The 27,857-nt window shown below is 46.2% G+C and overlaps 1 protein-coding gene across 2 annotated transcripts in view; it reads right to left on the reverse strand.

Annotated features, from left to right (window-relative positions):
• Positions 1–27,857, reverse strand: part of GET1 (guided entry of tail-anchored proteins factor 1) — a 362,252-nt gene that overhangs the window by 268,130 nt on the left and 66,265 nt on the right. The window contains exons 2-3 of one of the 2 annotated variants that reach the window (XM_085621248.1): positions 26,807–26,972; positions 20,276–21,316 (exon numbers count right to left, since the gene is read on the reverse strand). In XM_085621248.1, the coding sequence (XP_085477374.1) occupies positions 21,087–21,316; positions 26,807–26,972 (396 nt within the window). In that variant the 3' untranslated portion in view covers positions 20,276–21,086. Of the gene's footprint in view, positions 1–20,275; positions 21,317–26,806; positions 26,973–27,857 lie in introns of those variants that run through there. The other variant, XM_085621247.1, reaches the window with a different exon arrangement.

The raw sequence follows: 27,857 nt of genomic DNA on the forward strand, positions 1-27,857 counted from the left end.
CTAAGGTGAGACATTGTAGGCTGCGTAAACATGCAAAGTCAGCACAAAAGAACAGCTGATGTCTACACTGTGAGTTTTGTGTATATTTTAAACAATGATAAAGCCTTAGACAAAATTTGTTGAGATAAGCCTATCTTGTTATGCAGCTTCAAGACGCGTCAGTTACACAAGGCACCAAGGTTGTTGATTCTTACCGATGGTCTCATTTGTAAGTTCTTCCCAAAGCTCTATTTACCTCTGGGCGTTCCTAGTCTGTGATTTTCCCTATATAAACCCATGTAACCATTGTTCAGTGTGTTCTATCCTTGGGTATCTTGATGGTACTTGTTGGATGGAAACCCATTCATGAATGGTTGAATAAACTATCCATGGTTTGACTTTGCTCTCCTGTCAATTCCTCCTTACTTGATAAGAACCCGTGGCAAAGTGGTGATCCCTGCACCAGCAGGTTATTAATTAATCTGCTCCACAAATTGACGCCCAAACGTGGGGTCCCATCAAGCGCTTGCAGTCGGACCAGGGCAGGAGATCAGGTCGGTAAGACAAACTTCGCTGAGGAAGCGGCCCATCTGATGAGATTAGTGTTGCTCGTGGTCCAAGGTGATTTTTCAACTCTCCAACTCTGATCTTCCTGGCGGCTGCTAGCCTTGACTGGGGCCTTCGGTTGGTGATTTCCTTTGGATCAGGGAGGATCGACAGGTGGGAGTCGAAGACTACGCATGAGGTAAATCTGTATTGAACCGGTTCATTTGTTCATTTGGTTTGGATCTGTTTGATCTTTGCTTGATTTGGTATTCGTCTTGACTTGGTATTTGATTGGAATCTGTTTGGAATTTGGTAATCCGTTCGGACTCTGTTTTAAATTTGGAAACTTGGGTTCTGTTTAGTATTTTGAGATCTAAGTTTTGTTTTGAGACTTGCTATTTGTTTTGACTAACATTTTTTCTTACATGTAATGTGAGAATATTTTTTATTTCTCTCTGTTTATAAGTTTTTTAAATCTTATATAACATGCCTGTGTTTAGCACCCTTTGGAAGTTTTGTTGTTGCTGCTGCGATAAGCAGAGCATTTTGGAAGCAAGTCAGCCGGCGCCACCAGAAGGTACGCCAAATTTTGAGATGTACATCAAATATGGTATTTGTCCCATCATGTATGATACATTGTGGAACAAATACACAAAAGGGGATCCCCAGCTGAGATGGCCATTAGAGGGAACTATGGACCCTCACAAACTCGAGTATTTAGAGAATCAATTGTTTTTAAAGAGAGTTAGGCCAGCTATGTTTGACAGTTTGCGTATGTGGAGGAAAGAAGTGAAGGAGCGGCAGCTCAAGGCAGAGAAGGTACAAAGGAAACAGGAAAGGAAGACAGAGTATCAGAAGTATAAGGAATTGAAGGATAAGGAAGTTCAGGAGCAAAAGGAATGTTTAGATAGAGAGCTTAGATCATTAATATCTAAAGAATATATAGTTAGACCAAAAGTAGCAGTAGAGGTCCACCAAGAAGATGTGGACTCAGATATTGATGGATTGTTGATAGAACGAGCCCCGCCCCCGTATGTACCCTTAACACCTCTTCCCCCTGGACTCCTAAATATTGCTCCCCTTGTACCCCCGGCTCCCCCTTCTTTGCCCGCAGTTGTCCAGCTCCCTTTTTTCCAACCAGTATTGGTACATTCTTTACCCCCTCCAACCCAGGCCTCAGCACCCCCACCCCAAGCCTCTGCAGCTCCACCTCAGGCCACTGCATTTGAAATGACTAATGATTCTGTGGTTCCTGCATCTGTCCTGACCCCTCGAGTTCTTCGCTCTACTGTACCTCAGTTTCGTCAGGATGCAGTAAGGTTGATGGTATTAAATTCGTTAAGTGATCTAGAAATGGAAGTAGGATGGATGTACTCACTTTAAGAGCCTCTTTACCTGATATATGGAAAAATCCTAGGGGATTTCATGAAGATGTACAGGCAGCCATTGATTCTTGTATCATGACCTTAGCAGATATTGATATGTTTTTTGGCATGATCCTACCACCTGATATGGGGCGACTTACCCGGAAACAGGATCATGCTGTTGTTTTGGGAGGAGATTGGACTGCCATCTTAGCAGCTGATAGGGAAACCTGGTCAGAAACCTAGTCAGCTTATACTGGATCTGCCTGGTAACATACTTACTTACATAAAAACGATATTGCCAGCCAGAAAAATGGATTGGGCACTCCTTACTGCTTGTAAACAAAAACAGGGAGAGGCCGTCCCCGATTTCTTTACTCGCTTTGAGGAAGTGTTCCATGATTTTAGTGGACAAGGTATAGCTACACCTACAGGTGCACATTTATTTGTAGATAGATTTGTGCGAAATTTGCTTCCTGAGATATCAGTTCGCTTAAAGAACTCTGAAAGCACATGGGCTTCAGTGACTCCAAAAGCTATATTAGATATGGCTCAGTATTATCAGAATCAGGTTACCACTGAGCAAGAACGAAAAGAAGGAAAATTAAAAGAATTGAAAACAAGGTGATGATGGTTCAGGCCTATGGACCCCAAGGTCAAGGCCGTGGCCAAAATTATGGTCCGAATTATAGACAAATGCCTCCAGTAGGCCCACAGCGTAGACAAACTCCACTGGGACTGGATCAATGTGATTATTGCAAAGAGAAGGGACTTTGGCGTTCTGAATGCCCTGTTTTAGCTGCTGGTGGGAGAGGAAGGTGACAAGTGACTAGTAATCGAGGTACTTCAGCTCCCCGACAACAGTCACAGCACGTTCAAGCTACAGAGAGGAATAGGTCAGGAAATTATTTTGATCAGCAAAATAATCAATTTTCTATGGAGGATTGGGAATCGGAGGAAACTGTGGGAACACATTTTGCCTAGGACAGCGTAGGACAAGGAGGACCAGTTGAGATACCTGTAGATCAGTCAGGGCCCTATATAACAGCCACCATACTTGGGCAGGATCAGACATTTTTTGTGGATACAGGGGCAACACGTAGTGCGATATCTCAGAAACTGGTCCCTGGGACACCCTTGTCTGGCCAAGTGATCACATCGATAGGGTTTGATGGAACACCAACTCCTAGCCCTGTGTCCCAAAAACTACCTTTGCCGGTTGAGAATTGTATCACTACAGCCCCCTTTTTACTTCCCCCACATGCTCCAGATAATCTGATGGGACTTGACCTTTTGAAATATTTCCATGCTACTATACATTGTTCCCCATCTGGAATACGTGTTATTTTTGGGGAAAAGGCATTACCTAAACAATATAATTTTTCTTTATGTCCGGACCTTGATTCTGTCCCTTCATGTGTTTGGGCTACTACTGATACAGATGTGGGAAGAATGGATATTTCCCCAGTACATATACAGGTTCGGGTGGATGCTTCCTTACCAAGGGTCCCGCAATATAAAATAGCAAAAGAAGGTGAAGATGCATTGATGTCTATCATTGATGATATGATACGTACAGGAGTTGTTGAGGAAGTTCCCTCTAATGTATGCAATAGCCCCATTCTCCCCATTCTAAAACGGGGCGATGGAACAGCAGGGAATAAGATTTACAGATTTGTGATTGACTTGAGAGAAGTCAATAAAATAGTTATCCCTCAATATCATGTTGTCTCAGATATTACAACTTTGTTGACATTAATTCCATCTACAGCTACTGTACTCTCTGTCATTGACCTTAAGAATGCCTTCTTCTCTATTCCTATACATCAAGAGAGCCGATATCTTTCTGAATTTTCATTACGGGCCGCTCATTAAGATTTTGTAGGGCTCCACAAAGCTATACAGAAAGCCCAGCATTTACAGTCAAGCACTTAAGCGACAGTTGGATGAACTTCTTTTGCCACCAGGAGTAACACTGGTGCAATATGTGGATGAAATTTTGCTAGCCGCAGACACAGTTGAGCATTGTAAAGAAGCCACACTCTCTCTATTGCATCATCTTGCTGTCAAGGGACATAAGGTCTCTAAGAATAAGTTACAATATTGTCAATCTGAGGTCACTTATTTAGGTCACCTTTTGTCTGAGGAAGGTCGCACGCTGACTAAAGACAGGATTTAAACTATTCTAAAAATTCTTATTCCAAGTACCCAAAAAGAAGTCAGGGCACTTATTGGTGTTACTTCCTACTGTAATCAGTGGATTCCAAATTTCTCCCTTATTATCAAACCGCTTTTGTCCCTTGATACCAAAGACACTACCTCTCCTCTACCATGGACATCTGAATGTCAGGAAGCATATCAGCAGCTCCGTGCATCCCTTTGTTCTGCTCCAGTGTTAGGCACTCCAGATTATGCAAAACCTTTCATACTATATGTACACGAGAGAGAAGGATGTGCATTGTCAGTTTTGGCACAACCATATGGTAATAAGCATCGTCCCTGTGCTTATTTTTCAGCTGTATTAGACCCAGTGGACAGAGGACTCCCAGGTTGTCTCAGAGTGGTTGCTGCCACAGCGATTTCAATACGCCAATCTGAGGAGATAGGGTTGAGCAACAAGCTTATGGTTATGGTACCCCATTCGGTAGATGCACTCCTGAATCAGACTAAAACCCAGCATTTGACTAGCGCTAGACTTACAGGCTACGAACTTACACTTTTGGCATCTCACATCACACTTAAGAGATGTTTAACATTGAACCTAGCTACATTGCTACCTTTGCCAGCTGAACAGGCGCATGATTTGCATGATTGCATTTTCCTAACAGAAGAACAGACTAAGGGAAGAATAGATCTAAAAGATACACCTTTGTTGGACCCTGAGGGAGAACTATGGGTGGATGGCTCTTGTTTAAGACTACCTGATGGCACCACCTCTGCATCCTATGCCATTACCACTTTACAGACTGTGGTAGAGACAGCCCGTATCCCACAAAAATCTGCCCAAGCAGCTGAACTCATTGCGCTTTTGAGGGCTTGTGAACTTAGTGAAGGATTAAGAGTGAATATTTCTACAGACAGTCAGTATGCATTTGGTGTGGCACACAATTTTGGCAAGCTCTGGAAGGAACGGGGATTCCTAACCTCCCATGGCTCTAAAATACAACATGGTGAATTGGTAAACAGTCTTCTTACTGCTTTGACATTGCCAAAGAGTATAGCCATTATCAAATATAGTGCCCACAAGAAAGCTACAAACAGAGTGGGAAAAGGAAATGCTTTTGTTGACGAAGTTGCACGAGAAACCGCAAGTGCACTCGCAAGTAAGATGTATGTACTACGATCCCAAGCTGAAAGATGGGAAAACATGTATACAGAGATTAAGGACATACAGCAGTCAGCCACTGAACAGTAAAGGGCAGAATGGCAAAAGGAAGGAGAATTAGATGATGATGGATGTTGGAGGTCAAAAGACATGTTAAAATGAAAATTACCCTATGCCTATGTATTGCCTTTTGTGACTATGGCTCATGGACCTGCTCACGTTAGTGCCAAAAACATAATTTCCCAATTGAATCCTTTCTGGGATAGTCCACTCATCCGGAAAACGGCTGAGCATTTGATTAAACATTGCATAATCTGCTTACAGCACAATCCTGGGAAGGGAGTATCAACCCCTACTGGTGGATATTCTCCACCTCAAGTTACCTGGGTGTGTTCTTGTTGGCCTCACAGCCTGTGGCATGGGAGAATAATTCTACCCATGTGGTCGAAAGTGCAGACTGAGATGAGGACATGGTCGCGCCTACCACCCCTTCCTGATATTACCCGCATGGTTCCGACAGGTAAATACGTCACTGAGCCGATTTCTTTGGGCAGACGGCACAGCCCGTGTTGCACTAAGAACCTGCTTCCAATCCACAGATTGTGGTGGGATAGCAACCCCAGATATTCAGTTATATTATGCCGCCGCTGATCTTTTGCTACTGAACGAGTGGTGGCACGGAGATAGGCTGGACCCGGCGTATATGCTGGAGCATTGGCTGATAGGGGACATCCCTCTCCACTCCTACCTTTATAAGATTCGAGAGCTTCGAGTACTGCCGCTGGCAACACGGGTGGTGTTCGGGCCTGGAGGCAATCACTGCGCCGAATGGGATGGTGGGGCCGACTGACAGGTGAGACACCGCTATGGCAGAATGGTCTCCTGCCCCAATTATCCACATTATCAGGCTTCAGGGGTTGGAATGACATCAGTATTTCCACACCACACTGGGAGTCGTAATGCATTCTCAAATACTGAAATTCTTTCAAGACCTCCAAAAGGAGAGTTCGACATGCCACACTCACAGTTTAATATCTGCAATTTCATCATGCACTGACTCCATATATTACTCACCTACAGCCCTTACCAGAATTCAATCCAATTGAGGCCAAAGTATTTATGGGAGATCTGGAGGATTACAAAAATATATCAATCGTTAGTGACAAACATCCCTACCACGTTAGATACGCTCCGTGAGTCATGTCTAATAGACCTGGGTCCTCTGGATAATGACGATTAGGCTGAGGCATTAGACTCTGTACGCAGTGCTGCCGTGGCCGCGCACTTAAGATTAATCCAATACACGTACCTACAAGGAGTATACTTCACCAGACAGACTGTGGAAGGCGGACTGATAGCCTCCCTGCAGGCTTGCGCTGCAGCAATATGGAGGGTTCATTTATACATACAATTTAGAAGTGTGTCGCACTTAACAGGTTCTGAAAAGGGCTCACATCATGTCTGGCCAAGGTATGGGGAGGGGAGATACCTATGTCACCAAAACATACCATATTGCACATCACAGATGGGATCGTGGTAACCAATACAAATTTTTGGGCAGCACCCTGGAAGGCCTCATCCCACCCATGATGGGAGCCTGAAAGAAGGGGCTGGGCTTTTGTATGGGCCTAGAGCTACCTATATTTAAAGCCAGAGGGTGCACACAGAAGCACCCCAAAATATGGAAAAGATGGGCAGAATATCGAGGCCTTTATCTGGCGCCCCTCATACCGATGACACAGGACGAAAGATGATATTATATTGGGTGGTAATGCCTAGGACATGATGGCAGGTGGCAATCCGTATATGTGATGGTGGAATTTACATAGCACAATGTGTTGAATTGTTATGGGCCGGCGTTTACACCTCATCTTGTTCTTTTTATTTTTATTTCTATTTTGACCTTAAGCACTGTATGGACATAATAGACGTCGCCAACATAGATGTACAAATGTCTTACATTTATTATATGATGAACCATGGAAATGCCTATGATTGTTGAAAAAATAACATTTGTGAAAAACAAAAAAGTGATATGACCTGGCAATACCTCATCAAAGACCTTTGTTTGTTTTCTTTTACTTTAAGCTATGCATGGACAAACAAATTAAAACATTTATTTTCCCTATATTTAGTAAGCAGTTTATATTCTTGACCAAATGCCCATAGTTAGCTAGAACACTGAAAATGGAGAGGCTCTGGTGTTATGGCCAGAGCTGTGGACTTTGGAGCTGGGGATCAAGTTCGAGTGCGCTGGCTAAACATCCTGTGATTCTGGGCACATTACTTAATCTCCCCATGCCTGTAAAAATTACTGTGTCCTTGTGTAATGTAACTGGCGCTCATGTAAAGCACTCCAAGTCCTTATGGTCGGCTTTCCGCTATATAAAACAAGCTATACGAGATGGGTAAAAGGCATTCAGCAGCGGAATTGATGTGGTGGTCGGGACAGGCAAGCAACAAACAGAAAGCATGGACCGGAAAGCAAAAAAACCCAAAAAAACATTGCACGTACAAACAAGTTAGAATTGTTATTATTCTTATATTTAATATGAAGTTTATATTCTTGAACAAAAGCCAGTTATCAGTGAGTCAAAGTGGAGCTAGCTAGAACACTGAGCATGGAGAGGCTGTGGCATTACGGTTGGAGCTGCTGACTTTGGAGCTGGGGAACAAGGTTAGAGTCTTGGTATCGGCTCAACATCCTGTGATACTGGGCGAATCACGCAATTTCCCAATGCCTGGAAAATGAATGTGTCCTTGTGTAATGGAACTCTATGCTCATGTAAAGCACTCCAAGTCCTTCCAGTCAACTTCACACTATACAAAACAAGCTATGACGAGCAAGGTGGTGGGAAGGACAGGCCAGCAATGAATGGGGAAGGGGCATGCAGCGACCAAAGTGATGAGGTGGTAGGGATGGGCAAGCAACAAACAGAATGCGGACATTGGAAAGAAAAAATAATAAATTAAAAAAGTATGTTACAAGTTCGCAGCCAGTAGAAGGACGCCGGCTTCCGGAAGTAGTACTAAGGTCTAAGCTCCACAGCAAGGACAAAGACGTGAATCTGTGTAGGCTAAACCTAAAAAGGGCCCCACAAGCCTGTGGCCCCTTCTATAATATTAAAGAGCCCTGGGATTGCCAAAATCAGGTGCAAACCCCCACTGTACTCCCAGGCACTGTGTAATACTATGTTTAATACGGTCTGTGGCCCCTTCTAGAATATTAAAGAGCCCTGGGATTGCCAAAATCAGGTGCAAACCCCCACTGTACTCCCAGGCACTGTGTAATACTATGTTTAATACGGTCCTGGGCGCCCAGCACAAACAGTGGGATTCCTTACTTGATATGTTATAGGCATCCTCAGGGGTAAAAACCAAAGGAAATTATGGACGGAGCGTTGAACATTGCAAGCACTCACCCCCAGTCAACTGATCTGGGTTTAATCCATCACCGTTCTTTAGCCCACTCTGCCACCCCAGTTCAGACATGGCCATATGCAAATCAGTCTGACCCTGTGCCTCATGGGAACAGTCCAGCCCGAACTGCCAAGCAATGTCTTCTCTGGACCGGAAACAAGTTTCCTAGGACCGATTTCTGGCATTTCAGCCATCTTCAGCCAGGCTTGCTTGAATCCAGTGGCAAAGTGAGCAAGGGACTCACGTCTGAGCATACCCTGCCAACTTATGGCGAACAAAGCAAAAACCAAAGGAAATGATGGACGGAGCGTTGAACATTGCAAGCACTCACCCCCAGTCAACTGATCTGGGTTTAATCCATCACCGTTCTTTAGCCCACTCTGCCACCCCAGTTCAGACATGGCCATATGCAAATCAGTCTGACCCTGTGCCTCATGGGAACAGTCCAGCCCGAACTGCCAAGCCATGTCTTCTCTGGACCGGAAACAAGCTTCCTAGGACCGGTTTCTGGCATTTCAGCCGTCTTCAGCCAGGCTTGCTTGAATCCAGTGGCAAAGTGAGCAAGGGACTCACGTCTGAGCATACCCTGCCAACTTATGGCGAACAAAGCAAAAACCAAAGGAAATGATGGACGGAGCGTTGAACATTGCAAGCACTCACCCCCAGTCAACTGATCTGGGTTTAATCCATCACCGTTCTTTAGCCCACTCTGCCACCCCAGTTCAGACATGGCCATATGCAAATCAGTCTGACCCTGTGCCTCATGGGAACAGTCCAGCCCGAACTGCCAAGCCATGTCTTCTCTGGACCGGAAACAAGCTTCCTAGGACCGGTTTCTGGCATTTCAGCCGTCTTCAGCCAGGCTTGCTTGAATCCAGTGGCAAAGTGAGCAAGGGACTCACGTCTGAGCATACCCTGCCAACTTATGGCGAACAAAGCAAAAAACAAAGGAAATGATGGACGTAGCGTTGAACATTGCAAGCACTCACCCCCAGTCAACTGATCTGGGGTTAATCCATCACCGTTCTTTAGCCCACACTGCCACCCCAGTTCAGACATGGCCATATGCAAATCAGTCTGACCCTGTGCCTCATGGGAACAGTCCAGCCCGAACTGCCAAGCCATGTCTTCTCTGGACCGGAAACAAGCTTCCTAGGACCGGTTTCTGGCATTTCAGCCGTCTTCAGCCAGGCTTGCTTGAATCCAGTGGCAAAGTGAGCAAGGGACTCACGTCTGAGCATACCCTGTCAACTTATGGCGAACAAAGCAAAAACCAAAGGAAATGATGGACGGAGCGTTGAACATTGCAAGCCCTCACCCCCAGTCAACTGATCTAGGTTTAATCCATCACCGTTCTTTAGCCCACTCTGCCACCCCAGTTCAGACATGGCCATATGCAAATCAGTCTGACCCTGTACCTCATGGGAACAGTCCAGCCCGAACTGCCAAGCCATGTCTTCTCTGGACCGGAAACAAGCTTCCTAGGACCGGTTTCTCGCATTTCAGCCGTCTTCAGCCAGGCTTGCTTGAATCCAGTGGCAAAGTGAGCAAGGGACTCACGTCTGAGCATACCCTGCCAACTTATGGCGAACAAAGCAAAAACCAAAGGAAATGATGGACGGAGCGTTGAACATTGCAAGCACTCACCCCCAGTCAACTGATCTGGGTTTAATCCATCACCGTTCTTTAGCCCACTCTGCCACCCCAGTTCAGACATGGCCATATGCAAATCAGTCTTACCCTGTGCCTTATGGGAACAGTCCAGCCCGAACTGCCAAGCCATGTCTTCTCTGGACCGGAAACAAGCTTCCTAGGACCGGTTTCTGGCATTTCAGCCGTCTTCAGCCAGGCTTGCTTGAATCCAGTGGCAAAGTGAGCAAGGGACTCACGTCTGAGCATACCCTGCCAACTTATGGCGAACAAAGCAAAAACCAAAGGAAAGGATGGACGGAGCGTTGAACATTGCAAGCACTCACCCCCAGTCAACTGATCTGGGTTTAATCCATCACCGTTCTTTAGCCCACTCTGCCACCCCAGTTCAGACATGGCCATATGCAAATCAGTCTGACCCTGTGCCTCATGGGAACAGTCCAGCCCGAACTGCCAAGCCATGTCTTCTCTGGACCGGAAACAAGCTTCCTAGGACCGGTTTCTGGCATTTCAGCCGTCTTCAGCCAGGCTTGCTTGAATCCAGTGGCAAAGTGAGCAAGGGACTCACGTCTGAGCATACCCTGCCAACTTATGGCGAACAAAGCAAAAAACAAAGGAAATGATGGACGTAGCGTTGAACATTGCAAGCACTCACCCCCAGTCAACTGATCTGGGTTTAATCCATCACCGTTCTTTAGCCCACTCTGCCACCCCAGTTCAGACATGGCCATATGCAAATCAGTCTGACCCTGTGCCTCATGGGAACAGTCCAGCCCGAACTGCCAAGCCATGTCTTCTCTGGACCGGAAACAAGCTTCCTAGGACCGGTTTCTGGCATTTCAGCCGTCTTCAGCCAGGCTTGCTTGAATCCAGTGGCAAAGTGAGCAAGGGACTCACGTCTGAGCATACCCTGTCAACTTATGGCGAACAAAGCAAAAACCAAAGGAAATGATGGACGGAGCGTTGAACATTGCAAGCACTCACCCCCAGTCAACTGATCTAGGTTTAATCCATCACCGTTCTTTAGCCCACTCTGCCACCCCAGTTCAGACATGGCCATATGCAAATCAGTCTGACCCTGTGCCTCATGGGAACAGTCCAGCCCGAACTGCCAAGCTATGTCTTCTCTGGACCGGAAACAAGCTTCCTAGGACCGGTTTCTGGCATTTCAGCCGTCTTCAGCCAGGCTTGCTTGAATCCAGTGGCAAAGTGAGCAAGGGACTCACGTCTGAGCATACCCTGCCAACGAACAAAGCAAAAACCAAAGGAAATGATGGACGGAGCGTTGAACATTGCAAGCACTCACCCCCAGTCAACTGATCTGGGTTTAATCCATCACCGTTCTTTAGCCCACTCTGCCACCCCAGTTCAGACATGGCCATATGCAAATCAGTCTGACCCTGTGCCTCATGGGAACAGTCCAGCCCGAACTGCCAAGCCATGTCTTCTCTGGACCGGAAACAAGCTTCCTAGGACCGGTTTCTGGCATTTCAGCCGTCTTCAGCCAGGCTTGCTTGAATCCAGTGGCAAAGTGAGCAAGGGACTCACGTCTGAGCATACCCTGCCAACTTATGGCGAACAAAGCAAAAACCAAAGGAAAGGATGGACGGAGCGTTGAACATTGCAAGCACTCACCCCCAGTCAACTGATCTGGGTTTAATCCATCACCGTTCTTTAGCCCACTCTGCCACCCCAGTTCAGACATGGCCATATGCAAATCAGTCTGACCCTGTGCCTCATGGGAACAGTCCAGCCCGAACTGCCAAGCAATGTCTTCTCTGGACCGGAAACAAGTTTCCTAGGACCGGTTTCTGGCATTTCAGCCGTCTTCAGCCAGGCTTGCTTGAATCCAGTGGCAAAGTGAGCAAGGGACTCACGTCTGAGCATACCCTGCCAACTTATGGCGAACAAAGCAAAAACCAAAGGAAATGATGGACGGAGCGTTGAACATTGCAAGCACTCACCCCCAGTCAACTGATCTGAGTTTAATCCATCACCGTTCTTTAGCCCACTTTGCCACCCAGTTCAGACATGGCCATATGCAAATCAGTCTGACCCTGTGCCTCATGGGAACAGTCCAGCCCGAACTGCCAAGCCATGTCTTCTCTGGACCGGAAACAAGCTTCCTAGGACCGGTTTCTGGCATTTCAGCCGTCTTCAGCCAGGCTTGCTTGAATCCAGTGGCAAAGTGAGCAAGGGACTCACGTCTGAGCATACCCTGCCAACTTATGGCGAACAAAGCAAAAACCAAAGGAAATGATGGACGGAGCGTTGAACATTGCAAGCACTCACCCCCAGTCAACTGATCTGGGTTTAATCCATCACCGTTCTTTAGCCCACTCTGCCACCCCAGTTCAGACATGGCCATATGCAAATCAGTCTGACCCTGTGCCTCATGGGAACAGTCCAGCCCGAACTGCCAAGCCATGTCTTCTCTGGACCGGAAACAAGCTTCCTAGGACCGGTTTCTGGCATTTCAGCCGTCTTCAGCCAGGCTTGCTTGAATCCAGTGGCAAAGTGAGCAAGGGACTCACGTCTGAGCATACCCTGCCAACTTATGGCGAACAAAGCAAAAAACAAAGGAAATGATGGACGTAGCGTTGAACATTGCAAGCACTCACCCCCAGTCAACTGATCTGGGGTTAATCCATCACCGTTCTTTAGCCCACACTGCCACCCCAGTTCAGACATGGCCATATGCAAATCAGTCTGACCCTGTGCCTCATGGGAACAGTCCAGCCCGAACTGCCAAGCCATGTCTTCTCTGGACCGGAAACAAGCTTCCTAGGACCGGTTTCTGGCATTTCAGCCGTCTTCAGCCAGGCTTGCTTGAATCCAGTGGCAAAGTGAGCAAGGGACTCACGTCTGAGCATACCCTGTCAACTTATGGCGAACAAAGCAAAAACCAAAGGAAATGATGGACGGAGCGTTGAACATTGCAAGCCCTCACCCCCAGTCAACTGATCTAGGTTTAATCCATCACCGTTCTTTAGCCCACTCTGCCACCCCAGTTCAGACATGGCCATATGCAAATCAGTCTGACCCTGTACCTCATGGGAACAGTCCAGCCCGAACTGCCAAGCCATGTCTTCTCTGGACCGGAAACAAGCTTCCTAGGACCGGTTTCTCGCATTTCAGCCGTCTTCAGCCAGGCTTGCTTGAATCCAGTGGCAAAGTGAGCAAGGGACTCACGTCTGAGCATACCCTGCCAACTTATGGCGAACAAAGCAAAAACCAAAGGAAATGATGGACGGAGCGTTGAACATTGCAAGCACTCACCCCCAGTCAACTGATCTGGGTTTAATCCATCACCGTTCTTTAGCCCACTCTGCCACCCCAGTTCAGACATGGCCATATGCAAATCAGTCTTACCCTGTGCCTTATGGGAACAGTCCAGCCCGAACTGCCAACCCATGTCTTCTCTGGACCGGAAACAAGCTTCCTAGGACCGGTTTCTGGCATTTCAGCCGTCTTCAGCCAGGCTTGCTTGAATCCAGTGGCAAAGTGAGCAAGGGACTCACGTCTGAGCATACCCTGCCAACTTATGGCGAACAAAGCAAAAACCAAAGGAAAGGATGGACGGAGCGTTGAACATTGCAAGCACTCACCCCCAGTCAACTGATCTGGGTTTAATCCATCACCGTTCTTTAGCCCACTCTGCCACCCCAGTTCAGACATGGCCATATGCAAATCAGTCTGACCCTGTGCCTCATGGGAACAGTCCAGCCCGAACTGCCAAGCCATGTCTTCTCTGGACCGGAAACAAGCTTCCTAGGACCGGTTTCTGGCATTTCAGCCGTCTTCAGCCAGGCTTGCTTGAATCCAGTGGCAAAGTGAGCAAGGGACTCACGTCTGAGCATACCCTGTCAACTTATGGCGAACAAAGCAAAAACCAAAGGAAATGATGGACGGAGCGTTGAACATTGCAAGCACTCACCCCCAGTCAACTGATCTAGGTTTAATCCATCACCGTTCTTTAGCCCACTCTGCCACCCCAGTTCAGACATGGCCATATGCAAATCAGTCTGACCCTGTGCCTCATGGGAACAGTCCAGCCCGAACTGCCAAGCCATGTCTTCTCTGGACCGGAAACAAGCTTCCTAGGACCGGTTTCTGGCATTTCAGCCGTCTTCAGCCAGGCTTGCTTGAATCCAGTGGCAAAGTGAGCAAGGGACTCACGTCTGAGCATACCCTGCCAACGAACAAAGCAAAAACCAAAGGAAATGATGGACGGAGCGTTGAACATTGCAAGCACTCACCCCCAGTCAACTGATCTGGGTTTAATCCATCACCGTTCTTTAGCCCACTCTGCCACCCCAGTTCAGACATGGCCATATGCAAATCAGTCTGACCCTGTGCCTCATGGGAACAGTCCAGCCCAAACTGCCAAGCCATGTCTTCTCTGGACCGGAAACAAGCTTCCTAGGACCGGTTTCTGGCATTTCAGTCGTCTTCAGCCAGGCTTGCTTGAATCCAGTGGCAAAGTGAGCAAGGGACTCACGTCTGAGCATACCCTGCCAACTTATGGTGAACAAAGCAAAAACCAAAGGAAATGATGGACGGAGCGTTGAACATTGCAAGCACTCACCCCCAGTCAACTGATCTGGGTTTAATCCATCACCGTTCTTTAGCCCACTCTGCCACCCCAGTTCAGACATGGCCATATGCAAATCAGTCTGACCCTGTGCCTCATGGGAACAGTCCAGCCCGAACTGCCAAGCCATGTCTTCTCTGGACCGGAAACAAGCTTCCTAGGACTGGTTTCTGGCATTTCAGCCGTCTTCAGCCAGGCTTGCTTGAATCCAGTGGCAAAGTGAGCAAGGGACTCACGTCTGAGCATACCCTGCCAACTTATGGCGAACAAAGCAAAAACCAAAGGAAATGATGGACAGAGCGTTGAACATTGCAAGCACTCACCCCCAGTCAACTGATCTGGGTTTAATCCATCACCGTTCTTTAGCCCACTCTGCCACCCCAGTTCAGACATGGCCATATGCAAATCAGTCTGACCCTGTGCCTCATGGGAACAGTCCAGCCCGAACTGCCAAGCCATGTCTTCTCTGGACCGGAAACAAGCTTCCTAGGACCGGTTTCTGGCATTTCAGCCGTCTTCAGCCAGGCTTGCTTGAATCCAGTGGCAAAGTGAGCAAGGGACTCACGTCTGAGCATACCCTGTCAACTTATGGCGAACAAAGCAAAAACCAAAGGAAATGATGGACGGAGCGTTGAACATTGCAAGCACTCACCCCCAGTCAACTGATCTAGGTTTAATCCATCACCGTTCTTTAGCCCACTCTGCCACCCCAGTTCAGACATGGCCATATGCAAATCAGTCTGACCCTGTACCTCATGGGAACAGTCCAGCCCGAACTGCCAAGCCATGTCTTCTCTGGACCGGAAACAAGCTTCCTAGGACCGGTTTCTCGCATTTCAGCCGTCTTCAGCCAGGCTTGCTTGAATCCAGTGGCAAAGTGAGCAAGGGACTCACGTCTGAGCATACCCTGCCAACTTTTGGCGAACAAAGCAAAAACCAAAGGAAATGATGGACGTAGCGTTGAACATTGCAAGCACTCACCCCCAGTCAACTGATCTGGGTTTAATCCATCACCGTTCTTTAGCCCACTCTGCCACCCCAGTTCAGACATGGCCATATGCAAATCAGTCTGACCCTGTGCCTCATGGGAACAGTTCAGCCCGAACTGCCAAGCCATGTCTTCTCTGGACCGGAAACAAGCTTCCTAGGACCGGTTTCTGGCATTTCAGCCGTCTTCAGCCAGGCTTGCTTGAATCCAGTGGCAAAGTGAGCAAGGGACTCACGTCTGAGCATACCCTGTCAACTTATGGCGAACAAAGCAAAAACCAAAGGAAATGATGGACGGAGCGTTGAGCATTGCAAGCACTCACCCCCAGTCAACTGATCTAGGTTTAATCCATCACCGTTCTTTAGCCCACTCTGCCACCCCAGTTCAGACATGGCCATATGCAAATCAGTCTGACCCTGTGCCTCATGGGAACAGTCCAGCCCGAACTGCCAAGCCATGTCTTCTCTGGACCGGAAACAAGCTTCCTAGGACCGGTTTCTGGCATTTCAGCCGTCTTCAGCCAGGCTTGCTTGAATCCAGTGGCAAAGTGAGCAAGGGACTCACGTCTGAGCATACCCTGCCAACGAACAAAGCAAAAACAAAAGGAAATGATGGACGGAGCGTTGAACATTGCAAGCACTCACCCCCAGTCAACTGATCTGGGTTTAATCCATCACCGTTCTTTAGCCCACTCTGCCACCCCAGTTCAAACATGGCCATATGCAAATCAGTCTGACCCTGTGCCTCATGGGAACAGTCCAGCCCGAACTGCCAAGCCATGTCTTCTCTGGACCGGAAACAAGCTTCCTAGGACCGGTTTCTGGCATTTCAGTCGTCTTCAGCCAGGCTTGCTTGAATCCAGTGGCAAAGTGAGCAAGGGACTCACGTCTGAGCATACCCTGCCAACTTATGGTGAACAAAGCAAAAACCAAAGGAAATGATGGACGGAGCGTTGAACATTGCAAGCACTCACCCCCAGTCAACTGATCTGGGTTTAATCCCTCACCGTTCTTTAGCCCACTCTGCCACCCCAGTTCAGACATGGCCATATGCAAATCAGTCTGACCCTGTGCCTCATGGGAACAGTCCAGCCCGAACTGCCAAGCCATGTCTTCTCTGGACCGGAAACAAGCTTCCTAGGACCGGTTTCTGGCATTTCAGCCGTCTTCAGCCAGGCTTGCTTGAATCCAGTGGCAAAGTGAGCAAGGGACTCACGTCTGAGCATACCCTGCCAACTTATGGCGAACAAAGCAAAAACCAAAGGAAATGCCAGAAACCGGTCCTAGGAAGCTTGTTTCCGGTCCAGGAAAGACATGGCTTGGTAGTTCGGGCTGGACTGTTCCCATGAGGCACAGGGTCAGACTGATTTGCATATGGCCATGTCTGAACTGGGGTGGCAGAGTGGGCTAAAGAACGGTGATGGATTAAACCTAGATCAGTTGACTGGGGGTGAGTGCTCGCAATGTTCAACACTCCGTCCATCATTTCCTTTGGTTTTTGCTTTGTTTGCCATAAGTTGGCAGGGTATGCTCAGACGATAGTCCCCTGCTCACTTTGCCACTGGATTCAAGCAAGCCTGGCTGAAGAAGGCTGAAATGCCATAAACCGGTCCTAGGAAGCTTGTTTCCGGTCCAGGAAAGACATGGCTTGGCAGTTCGGGCTGGACTGTTCCCATGAGGCACAGGGTCAGACTGATTTGCATATGGCCATGTCTGAACTGAGGTGGCAGAGTGGGCTAAAGAACGGTGATGGATCAAACCCAGATCAGTTGACTGGGGGTGAGTGCTTGCAATGTTCAACACTCCGTCCATCATTTCCTTTGGGTTTTGCTTTGTTCGCCATAAGTTGGCAGGGTATGCTCAGACGTGAGTCCCTTGCTCACTTTGCCACTGGATTCAAGCAAGCTTGGCTGAAGAAGGCTGAAATGCCAGAAACCGGTCCTAGGAAGCTTGTTTCCGGTCCAGGAAAGACATGGCTTGGCAGTTCGGGCTGAACTGTTCCCATGAGGCACAGGGTCAGACTGATTTGCATATGGCCATATCTGAACTGGGGTGGCAGAGTGGGCTAAAGAACGGTGATGGATTAAACCCAGATCAGTTGACTGGGGGTGAGTGCTTGCAATGTTCAACACTCCGTCCATCATTTCCTTTGGTTTTTGCTTTGTTCGCCATAAGTTGGCAGGGTATGCTCAGACGTGAGTCCCTTGCTCACTTTGCCACTGGATTCAAGCAAGCCTGGCTGAAGAAGGCTGAAATGCCAGAAACCGGTCCTAGGAAGCTTGTTTCCGGTCCAGGAAAGACATGTCTTGGCAGTTCGGGCTGGACTGTTCCCATGAGGCACAGGGTCAGACTGATTTGCATATGGCCATGTCTGAACTGGGGTGGCAGAGTGGACTAAAGAACGGTGATGGATTAAACCCAGATCAGTTGACTGGGGGTGAGTGCTTGCAATGTTCAACACTCCGTCCACCATTTCCTTTGGTTTTTGCTTTGTTCGCCATAAATTGGCAGGGTATGCTCAGACGTGAGTCCCTTGCTCACTTTGCCACTGGATCCAAGCAAGCCTGGCTGAAGAAGGCTGAAATGCCAGAAACCGGTCCTAGGAAGCTTGTTTCCGGTCCAGGAAAGACATGGCTTGGCAGTTCGGGCTGGACTGTTCCCATGAGGCACAGGGTCAGACTGATTTGCATATGGCCATGTCTGAACTGGGGTGGCAGAGTGGGCTAAAGAACGGTGATGGATTAAACCCAGATCAGTTGACTGGGGGTGAGTGCTTGCAATGTTCAACACTCCGTCCACCATTTCCTTTGGTTTTTGCTTTGTTCGCCATAAATTGGCAGGGTATGCTCAGACGTGAGTCCCTTGCTCACTTTGCCACTGGATCCAAGCAAGCCTGGCTGAAGAAGGCTGAAATGCCAGAAACCGGTCCTAGGAAGCTTGTTTCCGGTCCAGGAAAGACATGGCTTGGCAGTTCGGGCTGGACTGTTCCCATGAGGCACAGGGTCAGACTGATTTGCATATGGCCATGTCTGAACTGGGGTGGCAGAGTGGGCTAAAGAACGGTGATGGATTAAACCCAGATCAGTTGACTGGGGGTGAGTGCTTGCAATGTTCAACACTCCGTCCATCATTTCCTTTGGTTTTTGCTTTGTTCGCCATAAGTTGGCAGGGTATGCTCAGACGTGAGTCCCTTGCTCACTTTGCCACTGGATTCAAGCAAGCCTGGCTGAAGAAGGCTGAAATGCCAGAAACCGGTCCTAGGAAGCTTGTTTCCGGTCCAAGAAAGACATGGCTTGGCAGTTCGGGCTGGACTGTTCCCATGAGGCACAGGGTCAGACTGATTTGCATATGGCCATGTCTGAACTGGGGTGGCAGAGTGGGCTAAAGAACGGTGATGGATTAAACCCAGATCAGTTGACTGGGGGTGAGTGCTTGCAATGTTCAACACTCCGTCCATCATTTCCTTTGGTTTTTGCTTTGTTCGCCATAAGTTGGCAGGGTATGCTCAGACGTGAGTCCCTTGCTCACTTTGCCACTGGATTCAAGCAAGCCTGGCTGAAGAAGGCTGAAATGCCAGAAACCGGTCCTAGGAAGCTTGTTTCCGGTCCAGGAAAGACATGTCTTGGCAGTTCGGGATGGACTGTTCCCATGAGGCACAGGGTCAGACTGATTTGCATATGGCCATGTCTGAACTGGGGTGGCAGAGTGGGCTAAAGAACGGTGATGGATTAAACCCAGATCAGTTGACTGGGGGTGAGTGCTTGCAATGTTCAACACTCCGTCCATCATTTCCTTTGGTTATCCTCAGGGGTAAAGACAAAGTAGTTAGAAAAGGCACTGCCCACACCCATATCAGTTGTGCCAACTTTACTTGCAATAAAAACATCAAGAAAAGACAGAGCTGAAATAAAATATTGAAAACATTCTATCAAATAACACCACTAAGTCCTCGAAATAAGAAAAAAAGGAAAAATCAGCTATCTGTGGGGAGTATCCTCCATGAAAAACACTTTTGGTGCTAAGTACACTTCTCCAAAGCTTCATCTTAAAACATAGAGTAGTTACTGCATAAAGGAGGTTTGTTCGAGAAACAATTCCAGCCAATCAATCAAACGGAGCAATGCAGAAAAACCCCAATGCCAAAACATGCCTTATGGCTGAACCCGTGGTGCAGGTGCGGATACATTTAAGTCAATGTAGCTGCTTGGCCTTGCCAACAATTAGCATGCTTCCTAAATATGCTGAGCGACTGCTTCACCTTCTGTAGTTTGGATGCTGACCCCTACATGACAAGCCTGTACTAAAACTAGCCGAAATAAGAAAACATTTATTTATAAACATCTCATACATGAAAATGTCTATAGGTGCTGGTTAAAAGCAATGTTCAAGGTACCAACACTAATAAAGTATAAGATTTTTTGGGGTAAGTTTATTTAATGTGTGATCTATGCCAATAATGGCAAACAAACATCAAACCATACTTTTGTTAACTGATTATTAATTCACATTAACAACTTAGATAATTTTAAAATACAATTACATAAACTCAAGTAACAGCCTAATTGCCTCAACACATTCAAAATAAGAAATTTAGGAAATCCCAAAAATAAAAATGCTCTTTTAGCCAACAAATGCACATTATGTCACAATCCTGGTGTTTATATATTAAACTTTATAGCATCTAATTTCTTAAATAGTATTGCAAGAAACGCTCCTCATTTATTATAACACATTGTTAAATTTTCGCATTTCATGATATATATACACTAACATAACCAACATTTATCAAATATTCAATCTCCTCATAATATGTAATAACGGGGCTTTCCTCCGCAAATGGAAGATCGTGCAAAAAAAGGCAAAGGTGATGCAAGGTTAACAGTTGCTTGTTACAAAACAGGCACATATTAAGCATCTTAGTTTTGTTATACTGAAAAACCCATTGTATCTGATCAACTATCTGGATAATTCTTGATTTCAGCATCCATCGTCTCACTTCTTTTAACCGAATTTCACTAAGATAACAGCAAAATGATGTATGAAAATATCTAATATACTTCCTATATAGAAGTTAAATCAGAATTATATGATGTTAACTTGCTTACAGACTTTCAATTTTGTTTCCATGCATTTTTTTCTTTATATCTTCCGTTTTTTATAATTAATAAATGTATCTTAGTTTTTAACAATCAATTGATCAAACTGGATTTGTAAAGCACAGCTAATCACCTGTGAGGGTATCTAAGCGCTGCGGGTGGTGCTGCAGGGTGCTCAGACAAACATCTAGGTCTTGAGTCCTTTTCTGAATTCCAGCAGAGAGGATGAGGTCCTTAGGTGGAGTGGGAGATAATTCCAGGACTTCAGGCGAGTTAGGAGAAGGAGCGCACTTCACTATTGCTGAGGCAGATGCAGGGGGTGTGGGTGAGGCAGAGGGAGGCGCAGCGTGGGTGTCTGTAGGGAAGGTAGAAGTTGAGTCAGTGGTTGATGTACTCTAGTTACTGGTGGTGAAGGTGTGGATTAGCATCTTGAACTGGCATCTCTTCTGAATTGAGAGCCAGTGGAGTTTCTAGAAGTGAGGGGTGATGTGGGTCCATTTGGAGAGTCTAGGATGAGTCTGGCCGCTATGTTCTGTATTGTCTGCAGTCTTTTGAGGAGGTGTGATCCCAGAGTGCACTGCCATAGTCCAAAACTTTCACGAAACGAAATGAATCAATATTTGCCGTTTTTAGGCAATACAAAATATGTAAACTTCTTTTATAAATTATATCAACCAAACCCAGCTCTAATCATAAAACATGTATTGGATAAATGTGTGGTAACCCACTCCATTTTTCCAAGAAGGATCCTGCAGTAGTCTGAATTTTGTTAACATGTTTTCCTCTCTAAATTCAATTTTATATATTGTATGTGCTAACAATTTTCATGTCATAAGTGTCTTTTTAAGCACATCAATTAATGTATGGGCTTACCTGGTGTCCTATTTTACCAAAGCACTTGCCATGGTATGTGCACACACCCATCATATTATTCACATTAATCTTAAAAGTTCAAGTAAACATTAGCTAAGTTTAGTTTTAGTTTTCTGTATTCCAAACATCATTTTCAATTTTTAAATCGTTTTTATTACAATACAGAGAAAAGGCACCTAATGACCGCTAATGCACTATTACGGTTGCATTCACAGGAAGAGTATCCTCTGCATAAAAGATACCTTAAATAGAAGATGTGCCTAATTTAGGTGGAAATGACTTTGTGGCATGAAGATACTTTTAGGCATCTGCTATATAGGTGGAAAACAATAGTGGAGCCAAACTACAGACCTGCTGCAAGCCACTTAGGATACCAACCTTCCTGGTATATGCATCCTTCACATCTAATTGTACTTGGGTCCATGCTCGCTTATGTAGTTCAGTTATTGGTGTACCTCCACAGCCTGTTTCAATCTGTAGCGTTGAATGTAGTAGATACATATATAAAAGTGACATACACATCTCCTACTTTGAGATTTATGTATTTTTCTGCTAAAAATCTTAAAGAAACACAACCATCCAAATTAGAGTGATCAGATTTGCGTAATTGGTAAAATTCCAGCTGACTCAACCCAGTCCTCCATAGGGTTTAGTAGATGTTTTGTAAACTTTTTCCTGATTTAGCCATGAGAGCTATCATCTTGTAGTTTCCAGAACAAATTTGATTGCCGATTTTTTAAAATGGCATTCGAAGAGTGTGGAATACTGTTTGTTTGAATAATCACATGGAAGAGTGAGTGGAGCATTGCAGCCTAAATATTAGGTGTTAATTTCATAACAAGTACTGGCATTCTATCAGAGCCTTGTGCATGTCAAAATTTGATATTATTTATATGTGCCTCTATTGGTGATGGGGGTTTAGTTGTCGTATCTGCATTATCTTTTGTCACAAATATAAACATCTTGACTCCAGCTGGTGAGTGCATCTCTATTGAAATGCATATACCTAACAAATAGTGCCCTGCAACTAATTTAGACAATACATCTGTGATTTAAAATGCATCCAAAGGTTTCCGGATATTAGTACTGTGGTTATTTTTTTGTTTTATCCCAAGTTATTACATAACAAATTCAAAAATATTTTTTTTTAAGCTAAGTTATTACATTTTTCCAAAGTTTCTCTTTTTCTTCATAATCTAATTTCCTCAGATCTTTCAAATATTTTTTTTGACAATGTTTATTCATGAAAGATATCCTTCCTTCATCGTTTAACTTTAAAGCACCCCCCTTATTTGCTTCTTTAATGACTTTTTTAGTTTTGCTTAATAATTAATTGGGGGAACCAAGAGATACTGTTTGTTCATGCGTGCTGGGGAAACTACATGTTCCAGGAATCAGGACGACAAGCTCCCGCCAGTACAGGCATCCAGTCCTTCCCTGATTGGTCCAGCCAGCCCTTAAATCAACCACAGCACAGGACGCAGGTGGGTCATCCCGCTTGGCTCTGGGTGCGGATTTTGCATAAATAAAATTCAAGTCGACATCCAATTCACCACTAACTAATCAATCAAGGCGATATACAGTGACTACTCTCCGAGAGAGAAAAGACATTAAAGCTAAGCCACCAAAAAAGAAGTATCTCTTCCTCTTTTTGCAGAACATATTTGTGCGATTAATCCCATGCGAAACAATCAGGATTATTATTCTCTGTTTCTGTCCCCCTGTCATTTTATCATGCCTAAACCCCAATAGGGAAAATGCAATACTAACGCTAATGTTTCAACAGTGGGTCCAAATACGACCATGGACGCCTTTTTGACACGCGCATTAGGCATCACCAATAAAGAAATCGAACTGGCGGTACGCCGCCCTTTCTCTCTCCTCCCAAACATCGTCCCCGCCTGGCTTGCGCTTAGAACTTCAAACATAGATGTGGGCCCAAGAGTCTCACATCCACTGGACAGACACCAAAAAGAGCGAGGTCCGAACCAGTCCACACTTTAGAGTGGAGTGGCATAGAGTGCAGTGGTGCAGAGTAGATTAGAGTGGTGTGATACAGAGTGGAGTGGCATAGAGTGTCACAGTATAGTGGTGCAGAGTAAAATTCAGTGGCATAGAGTGTAGATTGTCTTAGAGTAGAGTGGTGTAGAGTTCAGTGGCAGAGTGCGGTTTTGCAGGGTAGAGTGACGTAGAGTGCAGTGTCGTAGAGATCAGTGGCATAGAGTGCAGTGGCGTAGAGTAGGGTAGTACAGAGTAAAACAGTGCAGAGAGCAGTGATGCAAAGTAGAAAAGAGTTGGGTAGGGTGCAGTGACAGAGCACAGTGATGTAAAGCGGTGTAGAATAGAGTGGCGTAAAATGCAGAGGGTAGATTGCAGTGATGTAGGGTGAAGTGGCGTAGAGTGGAATGGCACAGAGTTGGATAGTGACGTAGATTGCAGAGGAGTAGAGTAAATAGTTTTAGAGTAGAGTGAAGTGGCGGAGAGTAGTTGGTGTGGAGTGCAGTGGCATAGCGTGCAATGGTTTGCAGTGATGCAGGGTAGAATGGCGCAAAGTTGAATAGTGACGTAGATTGCAGAGGAGTAGAGTAAATAGTTTTAAAGTAGAGTGAAGTAGTGCAGAGTAAAGTGGCGGAGGGTAGTTGATGTAGAGTGCAGTTGCATAGAATGCAATGGTTTTGAGTCATGTGGGGTAGAGTAGAGTGGAGTAGAGTGCAGTGGCGTAAAGTAGCTCAGAAGACAGTGATATAGAGTGATGTTTGCTGCAAGATGTTCAAAGCGCAAATTAAAAGAATCAAGAAAAGCCCAACGTTTGATTAATCATCAGCAGTCCTTGATATATAACTACGCATAACTACTGATGCCTTTGGGCTTATACAGACCCACACCACTTAAAATGTGTTCCCTATGGAGGACAAGTCCCTTTTTTAAGAACTACATTTGTCAATTTAAATGCACTTTACTTCTGTATAGTCCTCAATAATGCATTCCAGCAAATGCATGTCAATACACTTACTAATTTCCCTCCGTTTGACCCAAAATATGGTTTTAGGTTTCTGGGTTTGGCAGGGATGCAGATCTCACTGCATAATGCTGCCCTCACCTGCAGAAACAACCAGTGCTTCAGGAGCTTGGACATTTCAATATAGGTACATAATCATGAGGCATACTGTAACACGTTGGTATGAGTCTGTAACACATAGACAAACAAGCCAGCTGTTACACCCCAGAGCTCAGAATCATCAAGCGCAAATGCTACCGAATCGAGAAACGATGGCGCATCACGAGGAACGCCTCAGACAGAGCCGCACAAAAGGCAGCCCTCAAGAACTACCATCTGCACATCAAAGAAGCCAAGAGAGGAGCCATCAATGCCCACATCGATATAGCGGCCCCTGCCACCACCGTATCTTCAACCTTGGAACCAACCACATCAGCGCGGAACTCACCAGCCTCAACACCTCCATCTCCACAGCAGCCTTCCCGGAAAGATAGAAACACGGCTCAGACCCCTCCTAAAGAAACCCTCCGCCGACCCAAGCAAAATCAAAAATTATCGACTATCTCCCTGCTTCCTTATCCAGCCAAAGTACTCGAGAAGACCATCAACCAACAGTTCACCAAATACCTGGAACAAAACCACTTACTGGACATCTCCAAGTCCAGGTTCTGCACAAACCACAGCACCAAGACAGTGCTGATTGCTGCAACAGACATCAGAACCCTCCTTGGCAAGACTGTGGCGCTTACCCTCTCCGACCTCTCTGCTGTGTTTGACAACGTATCCCACCACACCCTCATCAACAGGCTCTACAACATCGGCATCCAGCAAAATAACCTCAAGTGGATCGCCTTCTTCCTTATATGACGCACTTAAAGAATCTGGCTGTCTCTTTTCACCTCCGTATCCAAGGACATCATATGCAGCGTACCCCAAGGATTATCCCTCAGCCCCACCTTGTTCAACACCTACATGACTCCCCTCGCACAAATTGTTAAATTCCATGGCCTCAACATATTCTCCTAAGCAGGCGACATTCAACGTATCCTCTCACTCACCGACTCCTCCAACGCCAAAACCAACTTCTGCAACGCCATGATCAACATAGCCAGCTGGATGTAGAGACAACTGCCTTAAACGAAACTCCGAAAAGTCAGAAGTACTGATCTTCGGGAAGAACACTTCCGTCTGGTACCATAGCTGGTGGCCAACAGAACTCAGACCAACACCCACACCAACCGACAAGGCACGCAACCTAGGCATCATCCTCAACAGCGAACTGACGATGAAGCAACACATCAATGCAGTCGCCTTGTACTCCTTACACATTCTTCGCATGCTCCGCAGAATCTTCAGATGGATCCCAGTCAACACCAGAAGGACCGTCACTCAAGCCCTCGTCACCGGCCGCCTCGACTACGGCAATGCTCTCTATGTCGGCAACTCCAACCAGCTCCTCAGAAGACTCCAGACCATACAGATGCTGCAGCCAGACTCATCCTGGACCTACCCTAATGGATGCACATCACCCCCCACCTCAGAAACCTCTACTGGTTCCCCATCCTGAAGAGATGCCAGTTCAAGATCCTCACGCACGCCTACAGAACTCTTCCTGATCAAACACCGTCCTACATCAACCATCAATTGAACTTCTATATACCCACAAGACAACTACGATCCTCCTCAATTGTCCGTACACACCTCCCCGCATCCATTGCAGCCGAAGCGGAGGCCACTGCTCCTTCTCCTACATCGCAGCCAAGACATGGAACGACCTGCCCCTCCATCTCCAAGCAGCACTCTCCCTGGCAGACTTCAGAAAGAAACTCAAGACCTAGAGATCATACCCACAGCGCCCAAATACCCCTGGGGGTGACAGTGTTGCGCTATATAAATGTTGATTGATTGATAAATTAGGTGCACACTTAGAACATGGACTTCACAGTACACAATAGAAAACAAGCAATACTGTACCATGAGTCTTGAGCTTGTCAGTCATTTTATTAATTTTTCTTTCCAGTCTTGCATATCTGGCAAATTCGTCCATCATGCTAATAGCCGACAGCTCTAACTTCATGCCCTGAATTTCAGCTCTCATCTGGTTCTCCTGCTCTGCATCCTTCTGTAGCACCCTGGAAATCTGAGAATGAATGACCAAATTAATTCCACTAATAATTCTCAAAGTGTGAGGGATGTTGAAACAAGCAACATTAAATTGATACATAAAAGAACATAGCACATTTATGAATTTATTGGGTTTTCACAATACTGTGCCACAATATCAATATCAAATTAGGCTGAATTCTGGAATTTACAAATGTAGTTTACCTAGATACCTTTTGAATATACCTGTCGCTCGACTGGATCCAGAACTTTTTATAAATGCACGAGTGCCACAAGTTGTCACCATCAGACTCCGCGGCAACGTTGTGCCGCCTCTGGAAGTTAGGCACAGTGCCACCCCGTGCGATGACGTCAGTTCCTTTCTTTCCATGCGCTTCGGTGCAGATCAGTAGCTCTGCTCCTGACTTTGTCAGAGTTTTACAGATGCAAAAATCTCCTTTTCAATGGGCAGTGTAGCCAGGAAAATATTTCCCCCAAAAATAATAGGCTTTTAATCGTGCCATGACTGCAGGAAGCACATGTGGGTCACAGATCTGCACAATGTCTGCCTGAGGCGTCTAATGCTTCACAAGCACAAAAAAAGCAAGCTAGTTTGCTGTCCATGCGGTGGACCCAGTCCCACTCAAAGTCATGCGTCTGTTAGCACTCCTGATCCCAGTCACACTCCAATTTACCATCTTTAGGCACGCCAAAGACAAAGTTCAAGAACAAATTGTGCGACAGGTGCAACAAGTCCAAGTAGGACTAATCTCATTCTTGCCCCATTCATGCGGAGGACACGCCATGAAGTCGACATGGCAAAGATATGACTATGATGCCATCATCTGACTTCAAGCTTGTTCCATGGATGGTGCCGCTGGAGCAGAGTTTTCTGTTAGAAAATTCTGGGGCTTTTGAAGCT

The sequence above is a fragment of the Triturus cristatus genome, chromosome 8 (assembly GCF_964204655.1).
Source record: "Triturus cristatus chromosome 8, aTriCri1.1, whole genome shotgun sequence".
Lineage (NCBI taxonomy): Eukaryota > Metazoa > Chordata > Amphibia > Caudata > Salamandridae > Triturus > Triturus cristatus.